Below are 27,114 nucleotides of genomic sequence, written 5' to 3' on the forward strand. Positions count from 1 at the left end.
GGTCGGAGAGCAAATGAAATACCAGGCTGGCAAATCTCAGCTGTTTGTGCTTTCATGATTCCCCTGTTATGTGCCGAGCCATGGGAGGAATAAGCACCATCTTCTCTCTCCTGCCTTTCAAAAGATTTCGAAAGCCAATTGTCCGGATCGTCCAACTTCAAAACCAAGAGGAAATTTGATTTGCTAAAGACAGGAACCGGAAGTTGCATTCTCGACCGGTATTATTTAAAAAAAAAAACAAGCAGAAAAGTTTGTTAACTCCCAGAAATCATGCAGAAGGGATTAGGGAAGGAGAGAACGAGAGAGTGTCAACGCTAACGCAATCTCTTAGAAATCAGTCCTTCCCTTCAGGGATAAATGCTTTTCACATTTCTCCCAGGACCTTAATTGTGTTTTTTCTTTTCCCTTGTTTTGGGATTGTTTTCACACACACACACACAGACAGAACAAAGGCAGTGCCAATCCAACATAGCAATGAAAAGGAAAGAACCGACGATGGAATTTAAAACAAAATAATGGCAATACGGGATGGGAAGGAACTCAAAATTTCCCACGGAGATGGAAAACTATAAGTTTGCGAGAAAGTGGTAGCAAAAAAAATCCAAAAAAAATCAAGGGACACGTCCACCAGCAGTACAACCCAAACATGATTCATGGTCATCACTGGTGCTCCAAAAAGCAAGCAAGCAAGCAAGCAATCCTGTTTTTTTGATGAGTTCTTTTTTTTTTTTGCATTTACTCAATGGTATTATAGTTTTATTTTTATTTTTTTCAGAAGAAAAAAAAAAGTTTTGGATATCTTGAGGAACCTAGCCTTAGAGTGGAGACGGCGTCCTGGCCTTCTCGTCCTGGATTTCTTCCAGACATCAGGCAGCCAAATACCAAGTTTAGCCTCCAGTGTTTTTTCCCTAGGAAAACCTTCACCCCAGTTTGAGGATTCAGCAAAGAAGGGGAAGTCGCCACCATCCAGCAGGTCCGTCTCAAGTGTCCCGCGGGTGAAGGCCATGGTGCTGCCGAAGAGGGACACAGGCGGAGCTCAGCCCTGCTTCCCTCCCCGGGCTGACGGATGAGGAAGGACGTCTTCCAAAACCAAGAAGTCATCTTCTGCCCCTAAGCAGGGCTGAAAAGGCTCTGTGTCTTCCTCTCCTGGAGGCAGGAGGAACCAAACCACCACCGCATGCTGCGGCTCTCCCCAACCACGACGGGCCAGCTCAAAGGAAGTCAAAGACCCCATAATTCTTGGCTGCTCGGCAGAGAGGAACACAAGAGGGGCGAGGAGGAGAAAGAGGGCAGGTGTTTAGGGCTGGTGGCGTGGAAAAAAAATGACAACAACGGGCGAGCAGCGGAGGTCCCGGGTGGGTGCAGATTAATGGATTAGCGTGCAGGTTAACAGGTAAAAATACAAGCTGGGTTAGGGGCTGTTCTTTTCTGCAATCACATATGAGGAGAAGCTTCTGGAGAGACACTTGCGGGAAAAGATTAGAATCAAACAGTTTTAGTTCAGGGGTCCCCAACCCCCAGGCTGCAGCCCGCTAATGAGCCACGCGCCTGTTCAGAAGCGGGTCGCAAGAGTGACTGGCTGGCTGGATGGCTGGCCTTGCACTAGCGGTGAGCCAGTTCCCCTCTCCCACCCACCCCAAGCCATAAAGGATGGGGACCGCTGGTTTAGTTCAGTTGATTTCCTCAACCCCTTTCCATAAATGCCAAGTCAAAAAACAAAACAGAGAAAGAGAGAGAGAGAGAGAGAAACAGAGAGGGAGACAGAGAGACGGAGAGTGATACAGGCAGACAAGAAATGCATTTCACACTGAGTGTGCTCTTTCTAGGAGACAAACCGACTTTGGGGTGGGGGGCAGCCCAGACAGGCAGAGGGAGGGAGGTAAGGAGGGAGAGAGGGAGGGAGGGATCTTCACATTACATCCACAAAAAACTCACTAGGGTTGCCCATGGCCATTCGGAATGACTGTCTACTGGCGGTCAGTTCAGGGGGCACCGAGGCCAGATCTCGGCCCGGGGGAGCCCCAGGAGGTCCCAGGGCAGAAGGGGGTGGCGGCATCAGGAGCATGGGAGGGTTGTAGAGAGGTGGGAGGCCAGGAGGGCCGTAAGACTGCTGGCTGTGGTGACTGCGGACGCTGTGAGCCATGGAGTGATGGCTACGTTGGCTGCCCGGCACGGAGCATTCGCTGGCCGCTCGCTCCCGTCGAATGCTGCTACGGCTGGTGTGGTCAGATTCGCTGCCGCTTCCACCCGACTTGGATTCCCCGGCTTTGGGGTCTCGGTCCTTCCGTCTCTCGCTGCCACTGCGGTTTGAACCGCTGCTGCGGCTTCCTGCACAAGGAGTAACAATTGAGAGTGGTTAGAACAGCGTTTCTCAACCTGGGCAGCTTGAAGATGGGTGGACTTCAATTCCTAGAATTCTGGGAGCTGAAGTCCACCCATCTTCAAGCTGCCCAGGTTGAGAAATGCTGGATTTAGAAGACTTACCTTATTTAAACTGAGGGAATCTGCGGGAGGAAGCGAGCCAGCAGGGACTCAAATGCACATTCTGACATCAGATCAGAAATCTGCATTCTCCACCAAAATAGCCCCAATACAGGCAGTCCTCGACTTAGCACAGTTCCTTTAGTGATGCTTCAAAGTTACAACAGCACTGAAAAAAGGGACTCAGGACCGTTTTTCACAGTTACGACGTCTGCAGCATCCCCCTCCAACACTGGAAGTTTTTAAGAAGAGATTGAACAACCATTTGTCTGAAATGGTATAGGGCAGTGATGGTGAACCTTCAGCGTTCTCACGTGCTGGCCCGTGTGCCGGAAGTGGCACATGAAACCGTCCCGTACCGAATGCGCGGCCCTGCCGGCTCCCATTGCGTTCCTGTGCTCAAATGCGTGCCAGTCAGCTGGTGCGCGGTGCTGGCGACCCCGGAAGTGCAGCGGTGCATCGCGCATGTGCGAGCCGTCAACCTGGAAGGCTGGGTGCCGGCTCACGCATGCATGGTCGACCGCCGCATTTCCGGGGTCCACCGGCACCACGTTACGTGACGGCCAGCTGACCAACGTGTATTTGAGCACAGGAACACGACGAGGAGCCGGCGAGGCCGCGCATTTGGCACGGGACAGTTTCGTGTGTCGCTTCCGGCATGCGTGTCATTGGTTTGCCAACACGGGTATAGGGTTTCCTGCTTGAGCAGGGGGTTGGACTAGAACAGTGGTCACCAACCAGTGGTCCATGTGAAAATTTTGACGGTCCACAGAAAAATTATTTGCATTTTTTATATTGCACTAAATAGTATTTCTATTTTTAAAAAAATCATATTGGTGGTCTGCAGGATTTAAAATTATGAATTTAGTGGTCCCTGAGGTCCGAAAGGTTGGTCATCCCTGGATTAGAAGACCTCCTAGGAGCCTTCCAACTCTGCTACTTTACTCTACTCTACTCTACCCTACCCTACTCCACTCCACACTCCACTCCTCTCCTCTCCACTCCACTCCATTCTCCACTCCACTCCTCTCCTCTCCACTCCATTCTCCATTCCTCTCTTCTCCATTCTCCACTCCTCTCCACTCCTCTCCACTCTCCAATCCAATCCAATTCAATGATGATCATAAAACACTTTTTTCAGTGCCATTGTAACTTGAAACAGCCACTAAATGAACTGTAGTAAGACGAGAACTACCTGTAACCACATGAAGAGTAAAACACTGCCATTGAAACATGAGACAGACCAGTGAAAGGGCTATTAAAACAGAACCCAGTTCAGTCTAACAGTGAAGGCTCCAGGCTGAAAATCATGAGACTACCACCTCTCACTCCGTTCAGATTTTGAATGATTAAAACTTAACCCCACCTCCCTCCTTCATGTGTCCGGCTCCTTCTTTCGCCATCTTGTCTTAATGATTTTGCCTGCTGTGTTTTTTTTATGATTGATGATTTTAATGATTTTTAAACTTTTTGTGTTGTAAGTGGCCCAGAGCAGGGGTGAAATTCAGCAGGTTATGGAGAACTGGTAGTGGAAATTTTGAGCAGTTCGGACAACTGGCAAATGCCACGTCTGGCTGGAGATTTTGCAATATCCTTCCCCCAGGAATAGGGAGGGAATGGGGATTTTGTAGTATCCTTTCCCTGCCACGCCCACCAAGCCACACTCACAGAACCAGTAATAAGAAAAAAATTAATTCCACCACTGGCCCAGAGTCATTGGATATGAGATGGGTGGGGAAGGAAGGAAGGAAGGAAGGAAGGAAGGAAGGAAGGAAGGAAGGAAGGAAGGAAGGAAGGAAGGAAGGAAGGAATCAATGCATAAAGGCAGGCAGGTAGGCAGGAAGAAATCAATGCATAAAGGAAGGAAGGAAGGAAGGAAGGAAGGAAGGAAGGAAGGAAGGAAGGAAGGAAGGAAGGAAGGAAGGAAGGAAGGAAGGAAGGAATGAATCAAGGAATCAATGCATAAAGGAAGGAAGGAAGGAAGGAAGGAAGGAAGGAAGGAAGGAAGGAAGGAAGGAAGGAAGGAAGGGCTAGAGAGCCATCCATAGGGATATCCTGGCCTAAGTGACCAATTTAGAACGAGGATGCAGCAAACGAGAATTTTTGAAATGCTCAAAAGCTAGACTCGCTCCTTGGTTGAGAGGGAACAACCTCCTCCCCCCCAGGAGAAGGAGCCTGTTCCCACAACCCAGATTTTGCAGGCAACCTGACCTTTCTTTTAAAAGTCAACCTGACCTTTCTTTTAAAGTTTTCCAGGGCGGGAAAACACGGCAAGATTCGCAACTCAGGCAGAAGAGAGAAGGGCCACGTTCTACAAGACTTCGAAGGTAGACCAGAAGATCCTGGTAGATGCTTACCTTCACTGTGCTGGCTTCCTGCGCTGCCCCCTCCGTAGCTGTAACCCGGCTCAGGGAAGCCGGGGTGGGGGTTGTAGGGATGTGGAGGTGGATACTGGTAAGGAAAAGCTAGGGGCCAGGGGGCCGCTCCTGGGTGAGGTAACGGAGCCAGCGTATCCTGGTCGGAGGCCCCGCTAGATCCATCATGGTCATGCAACGATAAGTTGGCCATATCTGCAAAGAGAAAAGAGGCACAGAAAACCAGCAGAAGTTAAATCAGCGGTCACCAAGCTTCCCCATTTTGTGGACCGCCGCGGCGGGGGGAGGGGAGGGGAGGATGGCTCAACGCAAGTGGCAGGCAAGTGTGCGTTATGCGCACAGCTCCATTAGTGCAAGTGTTCTGACCCAGCTCCCCAAACACGACAAACCATTGGTGAGATTCAGATTTTTTTTTTTTACTACCGGTTCTGTGGCTTGGTGGGCATGGCTTGGTGAGCGTGACAGGGGAAGGCTACTGCAAAATCCCCATTCCTGGGGGAAGGATATTGCAAAATCTCCATTCCCACCCCACTCTGGGGCCAGCCAGAGGTAGCATTCGCCGGTTCTCTGAAATACTCAAAATTTCCACTACCGGTTCTCTGAATTACTCAAAATTTCTGCTACTGGTTCTCCTTACTACTCAAAATTTCTACTACTGGTTCTCCGAACGACTCAAAAATTCCGCTACCGGTTCTCCAGAACCTGTCAGAACCTGCTGGATTTCACCCCGTGACAAACCCTCTGACGTGAACTCAAAAGATTCCTTTATTAGGAATGCCGGCGGCCTCGGCAAAAAGTTTTTCTCATAGTCTAACAAGTCCGGCTGGTTGGAAGATGAATAATTGTCTGCCACACCTATTCATCTCTGCCCCCTGCCTTTTATCCCCAGAGTTAGGGAGGGGCTTCTTGAGGAGGGTCTCACCACCGCCTCTTTCAAGGCGGCAGGAAAACCCTTCCAACAAAGAAGCGTTGATAATCCTCTGGAGCCAGCCTCGTGTCACCTCCTGAGTGGCCAGTACCAGCCAGGAAGGACACGGGTCCAGTAAACATGTAGTGGCGTGAAGCCTCCCAACAACCTGTCCACGTCCTCGGAGCCACAGGGTCAAACTCATCCCAAACAGACTCAACAAGACGTGCCTCCTCTCCCCGCTTGGATCATCCCAATTTCGGTCCAGACCATCCCGGAGCTGAGCGATTTTATCGTATAGATAACCACTAAACTCCTCGGCACGTCCTGCAAGGGTCATCCGCACCTCCTGATGAAGGAGGGAGCGGTCACCAAACAGGGCGGCCGGGTGGTTAATTGCCGACGCAATGAGGGTGCCTCCCTCATTGCCACTAGGTAGGTCCTAGAATAGGACCTAACTAGTGTCCGATCAGCTTCGGAACGACTGGACCTCCAGGTGCTCTCTAGGCGTCTTCTCCGGCGTTTCATCTCCCTCAGCCCCTCGGAGAACCAAGCCTTTTATCCCCAGAGCTAGGGAGGGGCTTCGCTAGCAGTGGTGGCTCTTCAATCCCAAGGACCGGCCCATAGATTTCCACTGCTCTCCTCTCCTCTGCCTTCTGTGTAGCTGCGCGTCAGGTATTGGACCCAGCTGTTCCTCCTCTTCCTTAGCAACCACCTCCAAACCCGGGGACTGTTGACTCTCCCTCTGAGGGCTGATGTACGGCCCAGGCTCCGCCTCTGTCTCTCTCTCTGCTAGCTCCATTCCCTCTTCCTCCTTGGGGCTCCCAGGTTGCCCTGAAGCTGACCCTGACTCCCACACCTCCTCCTCCTCCTCCTCTGATTCGGCTGCCAGAGGGGCTGGTGGCCAACAGGCCACAACAGCGAGCGGTGGATGCGCACGCATGCCGCTTGCACAAATGGAGCTTCTAGCACACACGTGTTGTGTCTCGTCCAATCTCACCTCAGCCGGGGTCTTCTTATCTGCTTCCGAACACGGAGGAATGTTCTAGTATGCCTCCCGGCCCCAGCCCTGGCTCCATGCCCAGACAGGCTGAAGAGGAAGAAATACCTCCAGCCCCCAGCTCTGACTCCATGCCCAGGCAAACGGAGCAACTAGACCTCCCCCCTCCTCCACAGCATGTGAGCCTGAGGAAGGTCAATTACCAACAGCTGCCGACTGGAGTGACCCTCGCGTCAGAAGACTTGATAGGCGGAGGCAACAGAAGGAAGGGAGGGGCAGGCCTGGATAAGTGCTGAGTCATGGAGCCACACCCCATGGCCTATATAAAGGATCTGCTTTCTGGCATTCTCTGAGTCAGGCAAAGTCTAAACATATCTTGCTGAAGTCACTTTCTGGTCTCCTGCCTGCCCTGAGGACTTTGCTAGGACTTTGGCAGAGCTGCAGAGGCACACCTGATTCGGATTTCCCTGACCCAGCCGTCAGCGGAGGAGTGGGACACGACAACACGCACTCTCCTGCCGCTTGTTCCAAACAAGGTTGGAGTGTCTTGTGTTAAACAGTAGGGTAGAGAACTCCTACCCACAAGAAATGAAGTGAGTAGATATGTCTAGGGCTTTCCCACCAAGGAAGAACGGATCCAAAAATCAACTCCACAATAAGACCAGCGCTATAGGTAGTCCTCGGCTTATAACCACAACCGAGGTGAACATTCCGGTTGCTAAACCAGGCAGTTGTTAAGTGAGTTTTGTCCCATTTCACCACCTTTCTTGCAACACGTGTGAAGTGAATCGCTGCAGTTGCTAAGTTAGTAACGTGGTTGTTGAACGAATCTGGCTTTCCCCCTTGACTTTGCTAATTTAAAAAAAAAAAATTACAAAAAGGGATTACGTGACTCGAGATGCCGCAGCCGTCATAAATACATGGCAGTTGCCGAGCGTGTGAATTTTGATCACGTGACTATGGGAATGCTGCGACGGTCATTAAGTGTGAAAAACGTTCATAAGTCACTTGTTTCAGTGCCGTTGTAACTTCAAATGGTCACTAAATGAATAATTGTAAGTTGAGGATTACCTGCATACTTCATTGGCAGGCTCTAATACCAGAACCCTGTGAGTCTAATTTGTAGGAGAGGACCAGGCTGAGACCGAGGGAGGGGTCAAAGGCGTCATCAGACTTGACACCCTTCGTGCCCATAAGAGATCTAAGTCCAGCCCACCTTGAATTCTATTGATTTTTATCTATCGCCAATTTGCTTTGACCCTTAGTAGGTCAGATTGTTGTAGAGAACTAATGCTTGCAATAAACCTCTACATTCATTTTAAACTGCCGGGGCTTCCTGATTTTCCTGCCCTTTTTTTTTTTTTTAATTTATTTACATTTATATCCCGCCCTTCTCCGAAGACTCAGGGCGGCTTACAGTGTACAAGGCAATAGTCTCATTCTATTTGTATATTTACAAAGTCAACTTATTGCCCCCAAAACAATCTGGGTCCTCATTTTACCTACCTTATAAAGGTACCTACCTTGGGCCGGGCTTGAACCTGCAGTAATTGCAGGCTGCTGTGTTCTAATAACAGGCTTCTTTACAGCCTGAGCTATCACGGCCCTTTGACACTAATGGTGCTTTTCCTCGGTTCTCGAGGCCAATGAATTCTTATAAATAAATAAATACCCCAGAAGAGTCATGGAGGAGCCAACCTCAGCAATGTTATGATCTCTGTTCCCTGGACTTAAGGAATGTTTTTGTCGTTTTGATGTACAATAACGTTTCTGAACATTTGCCGCTTCCCTGGCTGTCTATCAATGGTGATTGTTTTGTCAGTTGCCCATCCCAAGGCAGAAGGGGAAAAAAAGGGGAAGTGCAGGATTTAGCAAACCATTCATAGTTTGCTCTGAACAGGCTCTTCCTATTGCTAGTTCAGGATAAGAGTGCCTTCTGCAAAGATCTCACCCAGGGCCTTTCACGATCACCCATCTACTTATTTTTCTTGTTAGGTCATCTCTTTTTCTGCTATATCACCCCTTCCTTCCTGCCTGCCTTCCTTCCTTCCTTCCCAGAAAGGCATGTAAAATACTTAAACCGTCTTCAATTTATTATAAAAATAATAACAGAGTTGGAAGGGACCTTGGAGGCCTTCTAGTCCAACCCCCTGCCCAGGCAGGAAACCTTATACCACTTCAGACAAATGGCTATCCAACATCTTCTTAAAAATTTCCAGTGTTGGAGCATTCACAACTTCTGAAGGCAAGTCGTTCCACTTATTAATTGTTCTAACTGTCAGGAAATTTCTCCTTAGTTCTAAGTTGCTTCTTTCCTTGATCAGTTTCCACCCATTGCTTCTTGTTCTACCCTCAGGTGCTTTGGAGAACAGCCCGACTCCCTCTCCTTTGTGGCAGCCCCTGAGATATTGGAACACAGCTATCATGTTTCCCCTAGTCCTTCTTTTCTTTAAAGTAGACATACCCAGTTCCTGCAACCGTTCTTCATATGTTTTAGCCTCCAGTCCCCTAATCATCTTTGTTGCTCTTCTCTGCACTCTTTCTAGAGTCTCAACATCTTCTTTACATGGTGGTGACCAAAACTGAATGCAATATTCCAAGTGTGGCCTTACCAAGGCATTATAAAGTGGTATTAACACTTCACGTGATCTGCAGCCCAGAATTGTGTTGGCTTTTTTGGCAGCTGCTGCACACTGCTGGCTCATATCTAAATGGTTATCCACTAGGACTCCAAGATCCCTCTCACAGTTACTACTATTTAGCAAGGTACTACATATACGGTACCTGTGCTTTTAAAACATTCTAGTTTGAGCACTGGGAGGTCGCTGGCTTTGAGCACCAAAATGGGCTGTTCCAATGAATTCTAGAACATTTTGGTTCCAAAATTATCAAAACTCCCTGTTGCAAGTTGAAAAAGTCTGAGTTTCAAATACAAATAGCCCTCAACTTAAAACCTTTCATTGAGTGACTGTTCGAAGTTTACAATGGCACTGGAAAAAGCGACTTATGACGGTTTTTCACACTTAGCGGCCGTTGCATCATCCCCGTGGATCAAGTGATCAAAATTTAGATGTTTGGCAACTGATTTAGATCCGTGACAGTTGCAGTGCCCCGGGCAAGCAAAATCAATGGGGAAGCCAGATTCACTTAACAACCGTGTTACCAGCTTAGCCACTGCAGTGATTCACTTAACAACCTGTGGCAAGGAAGGTCCTAAAATGGGGCAAAACTCACTTTGAACAACTGCCTCCCTTAGCAACAGAAATTTGGGGCTCGACTGGGATCGTAAGTCGAGGACTACCTACAATTGACCCGTCCCTCCTTCCCAGCCCAGATCCATGATTACAATCCGTACTTCCACAGAGGTCTCCGAAGATGTAGTAGCACTGCTCCGAGAAGGTGATTTTGTTGACCGTATGTCGGATATAACCAGCCTTCAGCAGGTTGCTGGCGTACTTGCGGGATTCTCGCCGGTCGGTAAAGCCCTCCACGTGATGGTACAGCCAGTCGACCACATCGGAACCTGGCAAAGGAGCAGAAGCAAGGAAGGTTGAACGAGCAAGAGATGCAATGACCAATGGGAAGTGGGGTGGGGGGTTAGGGTTTTGAGGCCTACCTCAGCTACATAAATTCTCAGCATGACATGGGGCCAGTCACTAGCTTATATGGTTATTCCTGTGCAAAGTGGGGAGCAATGGCCCCTTTACGACTTGTGGACTTCAACTTCCAGAATTCCTCAGCCAGCACGGCTGTCTCAGGAATTCTGGGAGTTGAAGTCCACAGGTTGTAAAAGGGATGGGCAGCTATGGCCCCCTTTATGATCTGTGGCCTTCAACTCCCAGAATACCTCAGCCAGCACGGCTGTCTCAGGAATTCTGGGAGTTGAAGGCCACAGGTTGTAAAAGGGATGGGCAGCTATGGCCCCCTTTATGACCTGTGGACTTCAAATTTCAGAATTCCTCAGCCAGGATGGCTGTCTCAGGAATTCTGGGAGTTGAAGGCCACAGGTTGTAAAAGGGATGGGCAACTATGGCACCTTTAGGACCTGTGGACTTCAACTCCCAGAATACCTCAGCCCGCAAGTCCTCAAGTCATAAAACTGGCCATCATTCCCAACCCCTCTTTTACAGCAACATTTTTTTTTATTTGCATTTATATCCCGCCCTTCTCCAAAGACTCAGGGCGGCTTACACTATGGTAGCAATAGTCTTCATCCTATTTGTATATTTATATACAAAGTCAACTTATTGCCCCCAACAATCTGGGTCCTCATTTTACCTACCTTATAAAGGATGGAAGGCTGAGTCAACCTTGGGCCTGGTGGGACTAGAACCTGCAGTAATTGCAAGCAGCTGTGTTAATAACAGACTGTCTTAGCAGTCTGAGCCACAGAGGCCCCTTTTAATTTGCATTTATATCCCGCCCTTCTCCGAAGACTCAGGGCGGCTTACACTATGTCAAGCAATAGTCTTCATCCATTTGTATATTATATACAAAGTCAACTTATTGCCCCCCAACAATCTGGGTCCTCATTTTACCTACCTTATAAAGGATGGAAGGCTGAGTCAACCTTGGGCCCGGTGGGGCTTGAACCTGCAGTAATTGCAGGCAGCTGCTGTTAATAACAGACTGTCTTACCAGTCTGAGCCACAGAGACCCTTTAACATTGGTATCTTTCCGTCTCAGGACACCGTCTGTCCATCCAAACTACCTATTTGAGAGGCCCACTGAAGACTTAGAAGCTCTCCCCCAAAAAACCCCACACATACACCACCACCCCAGCTCCTCTGGTCAGTCTTACCAATGAAGGCACTGGGAATGGTGATCTTCAGCCACATGCGGTCACGCACCTCCAAGCCCGACTCGGGCGAGGCCATGGCTTTCACGATGGTGGCCATGTCACTATGGATGGAGAGGTGGAATTCGTCGAGACCTGTGCAGAAGGAAGGAAGGATGAAGGTGAGAGGTGACAGAAAGGTAGAGGAACGTACGTGAGCTCCACATAGAGGTTCCGATGTCCTCCAGGTCGGTCGACAGGGGATCCTGGGAATCCCGACACATTTCAGGAAGAGAAATTTGAAGAAGGATGCAACAGCGATGGAGGCTGGGAAACCAGACAGGCGTACACTAAAAACCATCTGGATCTACCGTCTCCCTCCAAATAGGACTCCTCCTTAAACCACCGGCGCACGTCAAAAACTGCTGTGAAGTCAGAATGTGCCATTTATTTATTTTTTAATTTTAGCAAATTATCTGTTTCTGCCTGACATGAATTATAACCAGTGGCGGGATTCAGTGATGGGATTCAGCTGCCTCTTGGCTTGGCCAAACTAATTATTCCATTGCCAGTGATGTGCAAAATATTTCCAGCCCAAAAGCCTCCTGTTTCACTTCAAAAACTTGATTTCTAACTTTCCTGGAAAGGTTGCAGGGCCTGCTTCGCCAACCTAGAAGTCAGTTAAATTTGAAACAGCCCAAAGTGGCCCACCGATTGTGGTCAAGATGGTACCATCAAATTTCTATCTGTTGTTTTGCGCACACCACAGTAGCCATCTTCATTTTTTTGGACCACACTTGTAACCCGCATTTTGTAACAGTGCCGTTTTAAGAGCCGTGGCGGCACAGTGGCTAGAATGCAGTACTGCAAGCTAATTCTGCTGACTGCCAGCAGTTCGATTCTGACCGGCTCAAGGTTGGCTCAGTCTTCCATCCTTCCGAGGTCGGTAAAACGAGAACCCAGATTGTGGAAGGGCAATATGCTAACTGTATAAAACGCTCAGAGAGGGTTGCAAAGGACTGTGAAGCAGCGCGTAAGTCTAAGTGCTATTGCTATTTATGCTCAAAATGAGCTTGTTTAAGATTGGATCGTGTCTGAAAAACTCGCAACTCAACTTTTCTGTGCTCAGAGCCATGGCTTATTCAAACGGCTGTATACGCCTGTCCTCCAAAACACAATCCGTAGCTATCTCTAAATCAGGGGTCTCCAACCTTGGCAATTTTGTGGACTTCAACTCCCAGAATTCCTCAGCCAGGTTTGCTGGCTGAGGAACTCTGGGAGTTGAAGTCCACAGGTCTTAAAGTTGCCAAGGTTGGAGACCTCTGCTCTAGATCATCTCCAGATCCTCCTCATGGCCACATTTGCTGCATTGAGGATTTCCAAAACCCAATCCGTAGCTACCTTTAGATCCGTAATGGCGAACCTAGGGGTCACCCAGCTCAGCTTCACTGCGCATGCACCTCCCACCAGCCAGCTGATTTTCGGGTCTCTCCCGCACATGCGCAGGGGTCGGGGCGCATGAGAGAGATATACATGAGGGGACAGGGGAGTGCAGGGGCATTGTGCCCCCTCCACAGCCCATTTTTGGTTCCAGGAGGCTGCAGGGAGGTGTTGTGCCTCGCCCGCCCTCCTCTCCTCAGCCGGGCCTCTCCCATCTCCTGCTATCTGAGCCAGAGACTGATAGTGAAGAAGAATGGCCTGGCATGCCTCCAGCCCCCAGCCCTGGCACCATGCCCGGACAGACTGAGCAAACAAACCTCCCTACAGCGTGTGAGCACGAAGCCAGCCACGAGATAGAATTGCCGGCAGCTGAGCAGGAGGACAAAAGGTGGGCAGATCCCCGCTTCCGGAGAATGGAGAGGCGACGTCAGCAGAAGGAAGGGAGGGGCAGGCCTGGATAAGTGCTGAGTCATGGAGCCACACCCCATGGCCTATATAAAGGATCTGCTTTTTGGCATTCCTTGAGTCAGGCAAAGTCTCATCTGGTTGCTGAAGTCACACCTTGGATTCCTGCCTGCCCCAAGAACTCTGACAGGAATTTGGCAAAGCTGCAGAAGCTTCGTGGCCACGCTTGATACAGACTTCCCAGACCCGGCCGTCGGAGGAGGAGTGGGACACGACAGGAGGTCTACTAGGCCCAAAACTGGGCACAGGGAGTTGTGGCAACCCCCCCCCCTCTCCCGTGACTGTTTTTGGTCCCAGGAGGCTTCAGGGAGGCCTACTAGGCCCAAAACGGGGCATGGGGGAGGGGAGTTGCGCACACATGTGCAGGGGGCGGGGTGCAGGGGGGTGTCACGCATGCATTGCATTATGGGTGCCGGCACTTTTGGCACGCGACGACAAAAAGGTTACCCATCACTGTTCTAGATCAGGGGTCTCCAACCTTGGCAACTTTGAGCCTGGCGGACTTCAACTCTCAGAATACCCCAGCCAGCAAAGCTTACTCTCTTGTAATCCCTTCCTCTGCAATCTCTCCACTTTAAGAGGTTAAGAGAAAAAGAAACAGATTCAGCTGACTGGGGAATTCTGGGAGTTGAAGTCCTCCAGGCTTAAAGTTGCCAAGGTTGGAGACCCTTGCCCTAGATCATCTCCAGATCTTCCTCAGGGCCACGTACATTCCATTGAGGATCCCGTCTTTTCTTTGTTGTAGTGTCCCATGGGCTCTCTTGGGCTTTCCTCTCACCTCTCCCTACTTCCTCACCCATCCAAGTAGGTAGGGAAGAAGTCTTGCGCCCACGTTGCCCTGCACATTTGCTCTGAAACACAATTCAGGTAGTCCTCGACTTAGGATCACAATCGGTAGCAGAATTTCTGTCGTGAAGCAAACCCAAGTGAGCTGCCCACTCCTTTCGCGACATTTTTTTGCCGTTCTTGCTAAGCGAATCGCTGCAGTTCACTAAGTGAATCATGCGGTCGTTAAGCAAATCCATCTCCCCCCCTGTTGACTTTGCTTGTCAGAAGCCAGCACAGAAGGCTGCAAAGGGAGATCACATGTCCCCAGGATATTGCAACCGTTGTAGATGCATTCCAAGTTGCCAAGCATCCAAATTTTGATCACACGACCATGGTGGGGCAGAAGACCGATCGGCATAAATGTGAGGACCAGTCATAAGTCGCTGTTTTTAGTAATGTTGTAACTTTGGACGGCCGCTAAATAAATGGTTGTTAAGTCGAGGACTAGGCTTATCAGGGTCACTGTGCTTCATAGGCCATCTTGGCTCTTTGGAAGCTAGTCCACCCCCGATCCGTAACAGTAACAGAGTTGGAAGGAACCTTGTAGTTCATGCAGGAGACTTATACTAGGGATTTGAACCGCCGAACTGTCAACCTTTCTGATCGACAAGCTCAGCGTCTTAGCCACTGAGCCACCTAGCCAGGCTCCACGTTGGTCAGTAGAAGCCAACCAAGACTTTATCACTTTTTAAAGCTAGTGTTCTCCTCTGGACACTCGCCACACTTTCTAACCAACCCTCTATGGAAAAGGCCAAGGGGGGTTGGACTAGAAGACCTCCAAGGTCCTTCCAGCCCTATGATATAAGAGCCAGGATGGCGCAGTGGTTAGAGTGCAGTACTGCAGGCTATTTCTGCTCACTGCCCACTACCAACAGTTTGGCAGTTCAAATCTCACCAGCTCAAGGTTGACTCAGCCTTCCATCTTTTCCGAGGTCGGTAAAACAAGGACCCAGATTGTTGGGGGCAAGAGGCTGACTCTTGAAAGCAGGGGGTTCCAACCTTGGTCCCTTTAAGACTTGTGGACTTCAACTCCCAGAGTCCCTCAGCCAGCAAAGCTGGCTGAGGAACTCTGGGAGTTGAAGTCCACAAGTCTTAAAGGGACCAAGGTTGGAGACCCCTGCTTTAAACCACTTAGAGAGGGCTGTAAAGCACCGTGAAGCGGTATACAAGTCTAAGTGTTAGTGCCATGATCACACTTGTCAAAATGATCGTTTAAATCAATTTCTACAGGTAGTCCTTGACTTACAACAATTCAGGGACCATTCGTAGTTACACTGCGGTGGCGCAGTGGTTGGAGTGCAGTACTGCAGCCTACTTCTGCTGACTGCCAGCAATTTGGCAGTTCGAATCTCATCCAGGCTCAAGGTTGACTCAGCCTTCCATCCTTCCGAGGTGGGTAAAATGAGGACCCAGATTGTTGGGGGCAAGAGGCTGACTCTGTAAACCGCTTAGTGTGGGCTGTAAAGCGCTATGAACAATAGCATTGGGGACAATAGCAGGGGTGAAATCTACTTACCTTCCCAACCGGTTCAGAAGTCAGCGTGCAGACCCTCTGTGCATGTGCAGAGGGTAAAAAACAGGTTACTTCCTGATTAAAACCGGGAAGTAACGATGAACGGGCGGGTGGGTGGAGCCTCGCGCCACCATCGCTAACGGTTCTCTGAACCACCAGCCGCCATTGCTACCGGTTCAGTCGAACCGGTTCGAACCGGGAGCATTTCACCCCTGGTCAATAGGCTGATTCTATAAAACCACTTAGAGAAGGCTGTAAAGCACAGTGAAGCAATATGTTGGGCCTCTGTGGCTCAGACTGCTAATGCAGTCTGTTATTAACAGCAGCTGCCTGCAATTACTGCAGGTTCTAGTCCCACCAGGCCCAAGGTTGACTCAGCCTTCCATCCTTTATAAGGTAGGTAAAATGAGGACCCAGATTGTTGGGGGCAATAAGTTGATTTTGTATATAAATATACAAATAGAATGAAGACTATTGCTAACATAGTGTAAGCCGCCCTGAGTCTTCGGAGAAGGGTGGGATATAAATGCAAATAAAAATAAAATAAAATAAATAAATTAAAAAAAATGTAAGTCTAAGTCTATGGCTTAGGACCGGGATATTTACGAGACTGCCTTCTGCCACCGATAGCCTCCCAACGACCTGTGCGCTCCCACAGAGTGGGCCTTCTCAGGGTGCCGTCGACCAAACAATGTCAGTTGGCGGCCCCCAGGGGGAGAGCCTTCTCTGTGGCAGCACCGGCTCTTTGGAATGAGTTGCCTCCGGGTTTACGCCAACTTCCCGACCTCCGCACCTTCAAACGGGAACTGAAGACTTTATTATTTCACCGGGCGGGACTAGCCTAAGTGTATTTTAATTGTAATTTTAAGGGGTTTTAAGTCGGTCTTAGACCGTTTTAGTTTATTGCCTTGTTAAATATTTGTTTTTAAATTCTTTTTAAATTTGTTATTTATTCACTATATTTTTAAGATGGCTGTACACCGCCCTGAGTCCTTTGGGAGAAGGGCGGTATAAAAATTAAATTATAAATAAATAAATAAATAATAAATAAGTGCTATGGCTATTGCTAAAACAGCCCTGAAAAAAGTGCCGCAACTATTTTTTTCACACCACCACTGCAGCATCCCCGTGGTCACGGGATCGAAGTTCTGATTCTTGGCAAGTGCCTCATGTTTATGACGGTTGCCATGTCCCGGGTGTGTGTGTGTGTGTGTGTGTGTGTGTGTGTGTGTGTGTGTGTGTGTGTGACGCGATCCCCTTGGGTGACCTTCTGACAAGCAAAGTCAATGGGGAAAGCCAGATCCACTTAACAACGAACGGCGTTGCTAACTTAACAACTGCAGCAATTCACTTCACGACCCGGGGGGCAAGAAAGTGTTGTCAAATGGGGCAAAACTCACTTAATGGCCGTCTCACTTAGCAACGGAAATTTTGGGCTCCACTGTAAGTTGAGGATTACCCGTACTTTCTCTTGGCTGATACTTCCTGTATTTCTCTCTGTCTCTCTCCACTTCCTTCTTGCGGGCAGCTCTGTTGAAATCCCGGCACATCCTTTCAAGACTGCTAAGACAGTCTGTTATTAACAGCAGCTGCCTGCAATTACTGCAGGTTCTAGTCCCACCAGGCCCAAGGTTGACTCAGCCTTCCATCCTTTATAAGGTAGGTAAAATGAGGACCCAGATTTTTTTTTTGTTTTTTTTTTGTTTACATTTATATCCCGCCCTTCTCTGAAGACTCAGGGTGGCTTACAGTGTGTAAGGCTTACAGTGTGTAAGGCTATTGTATGTATATATACATTTGTATGTATATATACAAATATACATTCTATTTGTATATTTACAAAGTCAACTTATTGCCGCCCCCCCCAACAATCTGGATCCTCATTTTACCTACCTTATAAAGGATGGAAGGCTGAGTCAACCTTGGACCTGGTGGGACTAGAACCTGCAGTAATTGCAGGCAGCTGTGTTTTAATAACAGGCTCCTTACAGCCTGAGCCACCACGGCCCATTGTTGGGGGCAATAAGTTGACTTTGTATATAAATTTGTATATAAATATACAAATAGGATGAAGACTATTGCTAACATAGTGTAAGCCGCCCTGAATCTTCGGAGAAGGGTGGAATATAAATGCAAATTTTTTAAAAAAAGAGTCTATGGAGATTCTCACTCATCCAGGTCATGTTTGTCCCAAAGGTGCTTTTTTCAAGAGGCAACCGGACTTTCTGGTTTTTCTTTGAAGACGTTTCGCTTCTCATCTAAGGAGCTTCTTCAGCTCTGACTGGATGGTGGGGAATGGAAGGATTTATACTCCTTATACAGGCAGCTAGTCATCTGCATCGTTTTAGCCGGTCATTAAGGACACTTGGAGATTTATCTGTGTCCTCAGAGTCACCTGAGTGGAGCAAATGGGTGTGGAGCCTTCTTGGAAGTGTTGAAAGGACCTGTGTTGTAGACTGGAGATGGATAGATGGCCAGTGTACAGATCTGCACGTGGCTCACTGCGTTGTACTGTATGTGAGCAATGTGCTTTATGCGGTACAATGCACTGAGACATCTGCAGAACTGTCCATTGGAGAAACAAAACAGCCACTTCGTAAACGCATGGCGCAACGTAGGAGAACAAACCCATCAGGACTAGATTCAGCAATCCACTTGTTGTTTAAAAGGCAAAGGCTGCGCTTTTGAAGGCAGTGAAGTCCACATTTTGGACATAAGAGGTTTGAAAGAGGGGTCCAAGAGGCCATCTGGGTCAAAACAGAACACCCCTCTCTCAACAGAGGGGGAGGGATACAACGCCATCTATCTCCAGTCTACCTTTCAACAGTTCCAAAAAGGCTCCACACCCATTTGCACCATTCAAGTGACCCCGAGGACACAGATAAACCTCCAAGTGGCCTCAACAACCCTCTAAAAAGGATGCAAATGACCAGCTGTCTGCAAGGAATATAAACCCTTCCGTTCCCCACCATCCGGTCAGAGCTGATGAAGCTTTTTGGATGAGAAGCGAAACGTCTTCGAAAGAAAAACCCAGGAAGTCCAGTTGCCTCTTGGGGGGGAAAAAGCCCCCTTTGGAGGGGGGGGCATCCTTTTAAGAGAGACTCCAAACCTCCCTGCTCAGCGGTTCAGCATCTACCAGGAAACCAATCCTTCGTCCCTGAGGCTTGTTTTAGAGGGGTCAGGTTCTTCTTGGGCCCTGTTGTGCCTTGCCCGCCCCCCTCTCCTCAGCCGGGCCCCTCCCATCTCCTGCTATCTGAGTCAGAGTCTGATAATGAAGAGGAACGTCCTGGCATGCCTCCAGCCGCCAGCCCTGGCACCATGCCCGGACAGAATGTCAGGAATGAGCAAACAAACCTCCCTTCTACAGCGTGTGAGCATGAAGCCAGCCACGTGCTAGAATTGCCGGCAGCAGATCAGGAGGACGGAAAGTCACAGTGGACGGATCCCCGCTTCCGGAGAATGGAGAGGCGATGTCAGCAAAAGGAAGGGAGGGGCAGGCCTGGATAAGTGCTGAGTCATGGAGCCACACCCCATGGCCTATATAAAAGACCAGCTTGAGTCAAGCAATTTGAGTCAAGCAAAGTCTCATCTGGCTTGCTGAAGTCACACCTTGGATTCCTGCCTGCCCTGAGAAATCTGAAAGGAATTTGGCAAAGCTGCAGAGGCTTTGTGGCCACGCTTGATACAGACTTCCCAGACCCGGCCGTCGGAGGGGGAGGGGGACATGACAGGCCCTGTGCAGGTATGGTTCCTATCGGATGAGGCGTGCAGTGGACCGGAAGCCAAGCATGGATGGGAGATGCGCGAGTACAAGAACTTACGTTCCGTTTCTGGGATGGAGCTGGTGATGGAAGAGCTGGTGGAAGTGATTGTGCTCATGGATGGGCTCATACCGTACGCAGGGAAGGTGCCGGTCATCGCCGCGGTGTGGGACACCCAAGCCGCCGGGTCGATGGGTCGGATAGGCTCACCTGAAAGGGAACACACACGTCTCTTCGGTCGGTCATCCTCTACACTGGATTCCTCCCCACCCCAAGATTTCTGGTCAGCCCTGTCCTTCCCCCAAGGTCAGCCGGGACTCACCCGGATCGGAGCACGGAGAGTCTGGCCCAGCCCAGATTCGCTGGGGAGCAACTGGGGGGAGAAAAGAGAGGGGTGATCAGCAAGAGGGATACAGAGAGAGAGAGATCCACCTAGTGCCCATGGATTAGCAGGGGAGGGAAGGGAGGACAGGGGGAGGGGAGATCCATGCAGGGAAGGGGCTATGTCTGTGCTTGGATGGAAAAGAGCAATCGAATAGAAAGTCCCAGAAGATGGCAGGAGAGGGGCGAAGAGGAAGGAAGAGGAGCACAGAGAAGGTGATGGGAGAACCTCGGTGGCTTTCTGACACACTGCAAGACAAATTATAAGGTAAAGGTACTGCTAGTCTTTGCCGACTCTAGGGGGCGGTGCTCATCTCCGTTTCAAAGCCGAACAGCCAGCGCTGTCCGAAGACGTCTCCGTGGTTATGTGGCCGGCATGACTCAATGCCAAAGACGCACAGAATGCTGTTCCCTTCCCACCAAAGGTGGTCCCTATTTTTTCTACTTGCATTTTTTTTTACGTGCTTTCGAACTGCTAGGTTAGCAGAAGCTGGGACAAGTCACGGGAGCTCACCCCATTATGCGGCGCTAGGGATTCGAACCGCTGAACTACCGACTTTTCTATCGACAAGCTCAGCGTCTTAGCCCCTGAGCCACCTCTCAAGCCAATTTATGCACTTAGCCAAGAAGGAGAAGAAAACCATTTCTGGGAGATTCTCAAGTCATCCAAAGTTGTCCCAAAGGTGGCTTTTCCAGTTGGAAAAGTCCAGCAACTGGACCTTCTTGATTTTTATTTTTTTTGTTTGTTTCTTGAAAATGTTTCGCTTCTCATCCAATATTTCAGAAGCTGAAGTATTTTCAAGAGAAAAACCAAACCAAACAAACAAGGAAGTCCAGTTGCCTTTTGGAAAAGCCCGTCTGGGGCCTTCCTGGGAATGTCTCAAAAGTCTTGCTTAGTGTCGAAAACAAGCATCTTCAATGGAGAGGGCTTTTTCTCCCCGAGTCTTCACGATATACAGAGTCCTCATTAAACACTGGAAGAGTCTTTAAATGAGGAATTATCAAGAACTATGTTGCTCCAAGACCGGTAGGTTTTACCCTGCCAATTGTATCTCTAGTTTTCTCTTTTCACCCTCATTTGCTAAGTGGCTCTACTATTCCCTTATGAAGGGCGGGAAGTATAGGCAGTCCTCGACTTACGACCACAATTGAGGGGCCCCCCCATTGCTGTTGCTAAGTGAGACGTTTGTGAATTGTTTTGCTCCGTTTTGCCACCTTCCTGGCCACCGTTGTTAAGCGGATCACGGCAGTTGTTAAGTTGGTAACGGGGGCTGTTAAGCGAATGCAGGATCCCCGCTGACTTTGCTTGTCAGGAGGTCGCAAAAGGGGATAATAAAAATAATAATAATAATAATAATAATAATAATAATAATAATAATAATAATAATAATAATAATAATAATAATAATAATAATAATTTAATTTTTATACCGCCCTTCTCCCGAAGGACTCAGGGCGGTGAACAGGCAAATAAAATAATACAATATATTACAATAAAACACATTTTAAAAAACTTATTCAAAATAGCCTAAATTTAAAATACCATACAAAAAATAAAAATAAAAAAAAAATCGGCAACCGTCATAAATTCAAGTCAGTTGCCGAGCATCTGAATTTTGACTATGTGACCATGGGGATGCTGCAACGGTCATAAGCGTGAAAAATCTCTTTTTTCAGTTCTGTTGTTAACTTTGAACCGTCACTAAATAAACAGTTTTAAGTGGACAATTACTTGTATATATTCATTATTACAGGACTTACTACAGTGCGTTTAGTGACCGTTCAAGGTTACTACGGCGCCGAAAAAAGTGACTTGGGACCAGTTTTCACACTTATGACCACTGCAGTATCCCCCGCGGTCATGTAATTCAGACACTCGACAACTGACTCGCATTTGTGACGGTCGCAGTGTCCCCAGGGGGGGCTGTCATGTGGATCCCCTTTTGCGACCTTCTGATAAGCAAAATCAACGGGGAAGCCAGATTTACTTAACTGTGCTACCAACTTAACAACTGCCGTGATTCACTTAACATCGATGGCCAGAAAGGGAGCAAAAAGGAGGCAAAACTCACTTAAGAATGGTCTCACTTAGCAATAGAAATCTGGGGTTCACTTGTGGTCGTAAGCCGATCATTACCTGCACGACCTCCATAGGGGGATTGGAAGCCAACCGTCAGGCCTGTAGATGCCTTGGTGGTCAGCGCGGTTAGCAAACCTATCGTGTCTTGCCTCTTTTTTCTTCCTTTTGTCCCATTTTGTCATTTCTGCCATCCTTATTTGCCTCTGGAAAAGGCTGTCATTTCCTGCTTCTTTAAATGTTCTTAAACTCTTTGTACCAGGGGTGAAATGTAAAATTTGTTACTTCCGGTTCTGTGGGCGAGACTTTGGTGGGGTTAATATGACTGGGTGGGCGTGGCCAACTTTTTTTTTTTTTTTTACTTTTAAAAGCATTTTTTCTACAGCCTCTTCAGCCGAAGCGGTTGTAGAAAAAATGCTTTTAAAAGGTTCTGACGATCCCAGCTGAGCCACGCGATCATCAGACACTTTTTTTTTTACTTTTAAAAGCATTTTTTCAACAACCTCTTCAGTTGAAGAGGTTGTAGAAAAAATGCTTTTAAAAGGTTCTGACGATCCCAGCTGAGCCACGCGATCATCAGAGGCTTTTTTTTTTATTTTACTTTTAAAAGCATTTTTTCAGCCGAAGGAAAAATGCTTTTAAAAGTAAAGTAAAAAAAAAAGAACCCTCTGATGATCGCGCGGCTCAGCTATGCTTGGGGTGGGGAGAGAGCAGGTATTTTTGCTACCGATTCTCCAAACCACCCGCTACCGGATCGGGCAATCTGGTCCAAACCGGGAGCATTTCACCCCTGCTTTGTACTCCACTCAGAGTTGCTGGGAATTGGGGCACATAAATTTAATAACCCATTATTATTGTTGTTGTTGTTGTTGATGTTGTTGTTGTTATCATCATCATCATCTCCACCGATCACATAAATTGATTTCGCGTCACTGAGTTGACATGCCGCCGAGATTTATTCTCTCTGCCACAATCGGCTTCCTAACCTGTTCCTCCTGGTTTTCCAATAATACAAACCAGAGGTGAAAAGTGATGTGGGTGGGTGTTGTTGTTTTTTTTAACAAAACTTACAGCTCCGCGCTGTGTAAAATCGACCGTCACGTAAAACGCCTGACCCGAATAAATTACGGGCAGAAGCTCACTTACTCCTGGGTAACGAGAAGCAGCCCCTGGGACTCGGATCCCAGCACTTGGCGACCGTCAACGTGATGGGCCTGCAGCAAAACACAGAAAGTCAGCATCCTGCAAGTTGGTTCGTAACATGGGCACCCCCTTCTCTGGCATTTCCCTCAGGGAAGGGGTGGAAAAACCATGACAGCTCCGCCCCACCACCCCAGTCCTTTACGTTAGATTTTTATTTTATTTTTTTTGCTACTGAAATCTGAACTTTTTTTGCTACTGAAATCTGAACGTAACACCGCTGCTACGCAGTCTGCACTGGCTTCCTGTAGTCTTTCGGGTACGCTTCAAGATTTTGGTTACCACCTTTAAAGCGCTCCATGGCTTAGGACCCGGGTACTTACGGGACCGCCTGCTGTTACCTTATGCCTCCCACCGACCCGTACGCTCTCACAGAGGGGGTCTTCTCAGGGTGCCATCCGCCAAACAATGTCGGCTGGCGGCCCCCACGGGCAGGGCCTTCTCTGTTGGAGCCCCTACGCTCTGGAACGAACTTCCCCCTGGCCTATGCCAAGTGCCTGATCTTCGGACTTTTCGCCGTGAGCTAAAAACACACTTTTTTATTCAAGCGGGACTGGCTTAATAGTTTTATTAAATTTTAATTGGGGTTTTATTGTTTTAGGGTTTTAAATTTTTAATGTCGGCCTCTTTTGTAATTTGCTTTGTTTTAAATTTTGGTTTTAATTGTATATATACTGAGTTTTTTATCTTGGCTGTACACCGCCCTGAGTCCTTCGGGAAAAGGGCGGTATAAAAATCTAATTAATTAATAAATAAATAAATAAATAAATAAATAAATAAATAAATAAATAAATAAATAATAAACTAAGATATCCAGAAGAAAAAGTGGTGGGATTCAAATAATTTAACAACCGGTTCTGGGTGGGTAGGTGTGGCCATGGTGGGCGTGGCCAGCAACACTCGGCCTCCTGCATCCCTCTGGGAGCAAAAATGGACTGGGGTGTGTGTGCCACACCCCATTTTAGGCCTAGTAGACCTCCCTGCACTTACCTGGGAGCCAAATCACGTGGGGACTTCTAGAAGGAGCAGGGAGGGGAGGGGAGAAGCCAGCCAGCAATTTAACAACCGGTTCAGCCGAAGTGGTGCGAACCGGTTGAATCCCACCACTGGCGCCGGGAAGCATTTGAGGAATTCCTACATCTTTCGGGTACACTGACAGAAAAGGACAACGGCATTTGCGGGGCCATCAATCCCTAGAAGCTTGCACAAAACAATAACCCATCATTGTTTATTTTCATTATTTGTCGGACTATTATCTCGTGGTTCCTCACTAACAGTAAGAACCATTTTGGTATCTGTAGAACAGCGGTTCTCAACCTGTGGGTCACGACCCTGTTGGGGGTCGAATGACGATTTGCCAGGGGTCGCCTAAGACCATCGGAAATATGGGAAGTATACTTGCGAGTCGAAGAATTGCGCTCCAATGGTTGACTCCACAAGCCAGCTGCAGGCTCTTCAAATCGCTAGCCGAATTTGGCTTCAGGCGCGATGAATTAAAAAAAGAGAGAAATCTTTGCTCTGATGTCTCCCTCTCAAGCCAGCTGCAATCACTCCCAATCGCTAGCCTAATCTGGCTTCAGGCGCGATCAACTTAATAGGGGAGGAGTCTCCGCTTTAATGCCTCTGTCCTCAAGGCAATCGCAAGCAGTTCAGATCACTAGCCAATACGGCTTCAGACGCGATAAATTCAAAACGAAAATAATTTTACGGTTGGGGGTTGCCACATCGTGGGGAATTGTATTAAAGGGGTCGCAGCACTATAAAGGTTGAGAACCGCTGCTGTAGAGATTCTCAGTCATCCAGGTCAGGGTTCTCTCAAAGGTTCTTTTTTTCAGGAGGTATCTGGACTTTCTTGTTTTTTTCTTTTGAAGACGTTTCGCTTCTCATCCAAGAAGCTTCTTCAGTTCTGACAGGATAATCCATCCATTCCCCACTATCCTGTCAGAGCTGAAGAAGCTTCTTGTCAGGGTTCCAAGTAACACCCGCAACGAAAGAAGACTCCGAGGCTTGAGTTTCCTCAAAGTGCCTGTTTATGGAAGATGCTATATTGGCACATCTGGGAAAAGCCGAATCTGAAAGTTTCCAAGTTTTCCCCACCCAAGTGAAAGTTCAAATCCCTGCCCCGGCACCCACAAGTCCATCACAGGGTCCAATCATCCACCGTCCAAACCGGAGACACCTCCCAGTCATCTTACTCCAGGGCAAGGTGACCTTGACTCTCTGAAAAAGGAATGTTATTTTGACTACATATCACCCACACACTCTATGCAATCCCCCCTCCCATTTTCCCACAGAAGAAAATGTGGCAGGACTGAAGGCCCAAATGTAAAAGGTGGCTTCCAGGTCTGACATTTCTTGGAAGAGAAGCGAAACGTTTTCAAAAGAAAAAAAACACAAGAAAGTCCAGTTGCCTCCCGAAAAAGCACCTTTGGGACAACCATTTTGGTGGATTAGGATAGGGCACAAGAGAGAAGCCCTTCAAACATAGGGCTTCCTGGGACCCCTTCTGGTATTTCTACCCCTGCTTCCTCTCCAGGAGGTACTAAATGAGAACCTGTGAAACTTTTGAGGGATCAAACCTAGTACTAAGGAGAAATTTCCTGACAGGTGAGAACAATTAACCAGTGGAACAGCTTGCCACCAGAAGTTGAGGGTATCCATTGTTGGAAGGAGAAATTTCCTGACAAGTGAGAACAATTAACCAGTGGAACAGCTTGTCACCATTTAGTGACAGTTCAAAGTTACAACGGCACTGGGGAAAAAAGTTACTTATGACCGTTTGTCACACTTACAACCTTTGCAGCATCCCCCCCGATCCTGTGATCAAAATTCAGATGCTCGGCAACTGGTTCATATTTATGACCGTTTACTGTGTCCACAAAGTCACGTGATCCCCTTCTGTGACTTTGATCCCCTTTTGTGACAAGCCAATGGGGAAGCCAGATTCACTTCACAACCAAGTGATTAACTTATCAACCGCAGTGATTCACTTAACAACTGAGGCAAGAAAAGTCGTAAAATGGGGCAAATCTCACTTAACAAATATCTCAACTCAACAACAGAATTTTTGGGCTCAAACTGTGATCGTAAGTCGAGGACTACCTGCTTGGGCTGGGAGGTTGGACTAGAGGACCTCCAAGGTCCTTCCCAACTCTGTTGTTTTGTATTTGTTGTGGTCCGCCAGCAGGCCGCAGACCTGGCAACGGAGTCGGACAGTGAAGAGGCTGGGGAGGACAATGGGCCAGTCCTGGAGTCAGGGGAAGGCCTGGACGAGGGCTCTGCATCAGAGGCAGAGATGGGGCCAGGGCCATCTGGAAGCGATGTGCCAACTCCAGAGCCTCCAGAGGCAGTCAGCAGAGAGTCAGAGGAATAGGAGGAGCCTGTTCCTAGTGCACGCATGCGAAGAGATGCCAGAAGGCAAGAGCAGCTGAAGCAAAAAGGACAACTCAGGAGTAAGGCCAGAAGATGATTGGCCCCTCCCATAAGGCTTAAAAGAGCAGCAATGAGCCATTGGGTTCTTTGTAGAAAAGCAACGTTGATTTCCATGCTTCTTGTCAGCGTCTCTTGAACTTTGTGGGGTTTTTGCCAAGAAAAGCCCACAAAGTTATTAAGAATTTTGTTTTGGACTAAGCTGAGAATGAATTAATTCTCAGCTGTTTCAATAAAATAAGTTTGTTCAGGACGGAATTGTGTTTGGTAATCACTACTTGGGCCTTGGTCACAACATTATTCTGTATTCTGCTTGCTGAAATACAGCAAGTAGTTGTTACAACAGCAGTGCTGTTACAACAGCATTGAAAAAAATGACTTATGAACATTTTTCACGCATGACCGTGGCAGCATTCCCATGTTCAAAATTCAGACACTGGGCAACTGACTCACTTTTATGACGGTTGCAGTGTCCCAGGG

At 48.2% G+C, this 27,114-nt stretch overlaps 1 protein-coding gene across 1 annotated transcript in view; it reads right to left on the bottom strand.

Moving 5' to 3' along the window:
- Positions 1–716: 716 nt before the first annotated feature.
- The window catches only part of DVL3 (dishevelled segment polarity protein 3), a 95,966-nt gene continuing 69,568 nt past the window's right edge, over positions 717–27,114 (bottom strand). Inside the window, exons 10-16 of the mRNA XM_058187755.1 lie at positions 23,152–23,219; positions 19,870–19,920; positions 19,608–19,757; positions 11,565–11,696; positions 10,119–10,286; positions 4,839–5,051; positions 717–2,328 (exon numbers count right to left, since the gene is read on the bottom strand). Of these exons, the coding sequence (XP_058043738.1) occupies positions 1,910–2,328; positions 4,839–5,051; positions 10,119–10,286; positions 11,565–11,696; positions 19,608–19,757; positions 19,870–19,920; positions 23,152–23,219 (1,201 nt within the window). The 3' untranslated portion in view covers positions 717–1,909. The remainder of the gene's footprint in view (positions 2,329–4,838; positions 5,052–10,118; positions 10,287–11,564; positions 11,697–19,607; positions 19,758–19,869; positions 19,921–23,151; positions 23,220–27,114) is intronic.

The sequence above is a fragment of the Ahaetulla prasina genome, chromosome 6 (assembly GCF_028640845.1).
Source record: "Ahaetulla prasina isolate Xishuangbanna chromosome 6, ASM2864084v1, whole genome shotgun sequence".
NCBI classification, from domain to species: domain Eukaryota; kingdom Metazoa; phylum Chordata; class Lepidosauria; order Squamata; family Colubridae; genus Ahaetulla; species Ahaetulla prasina.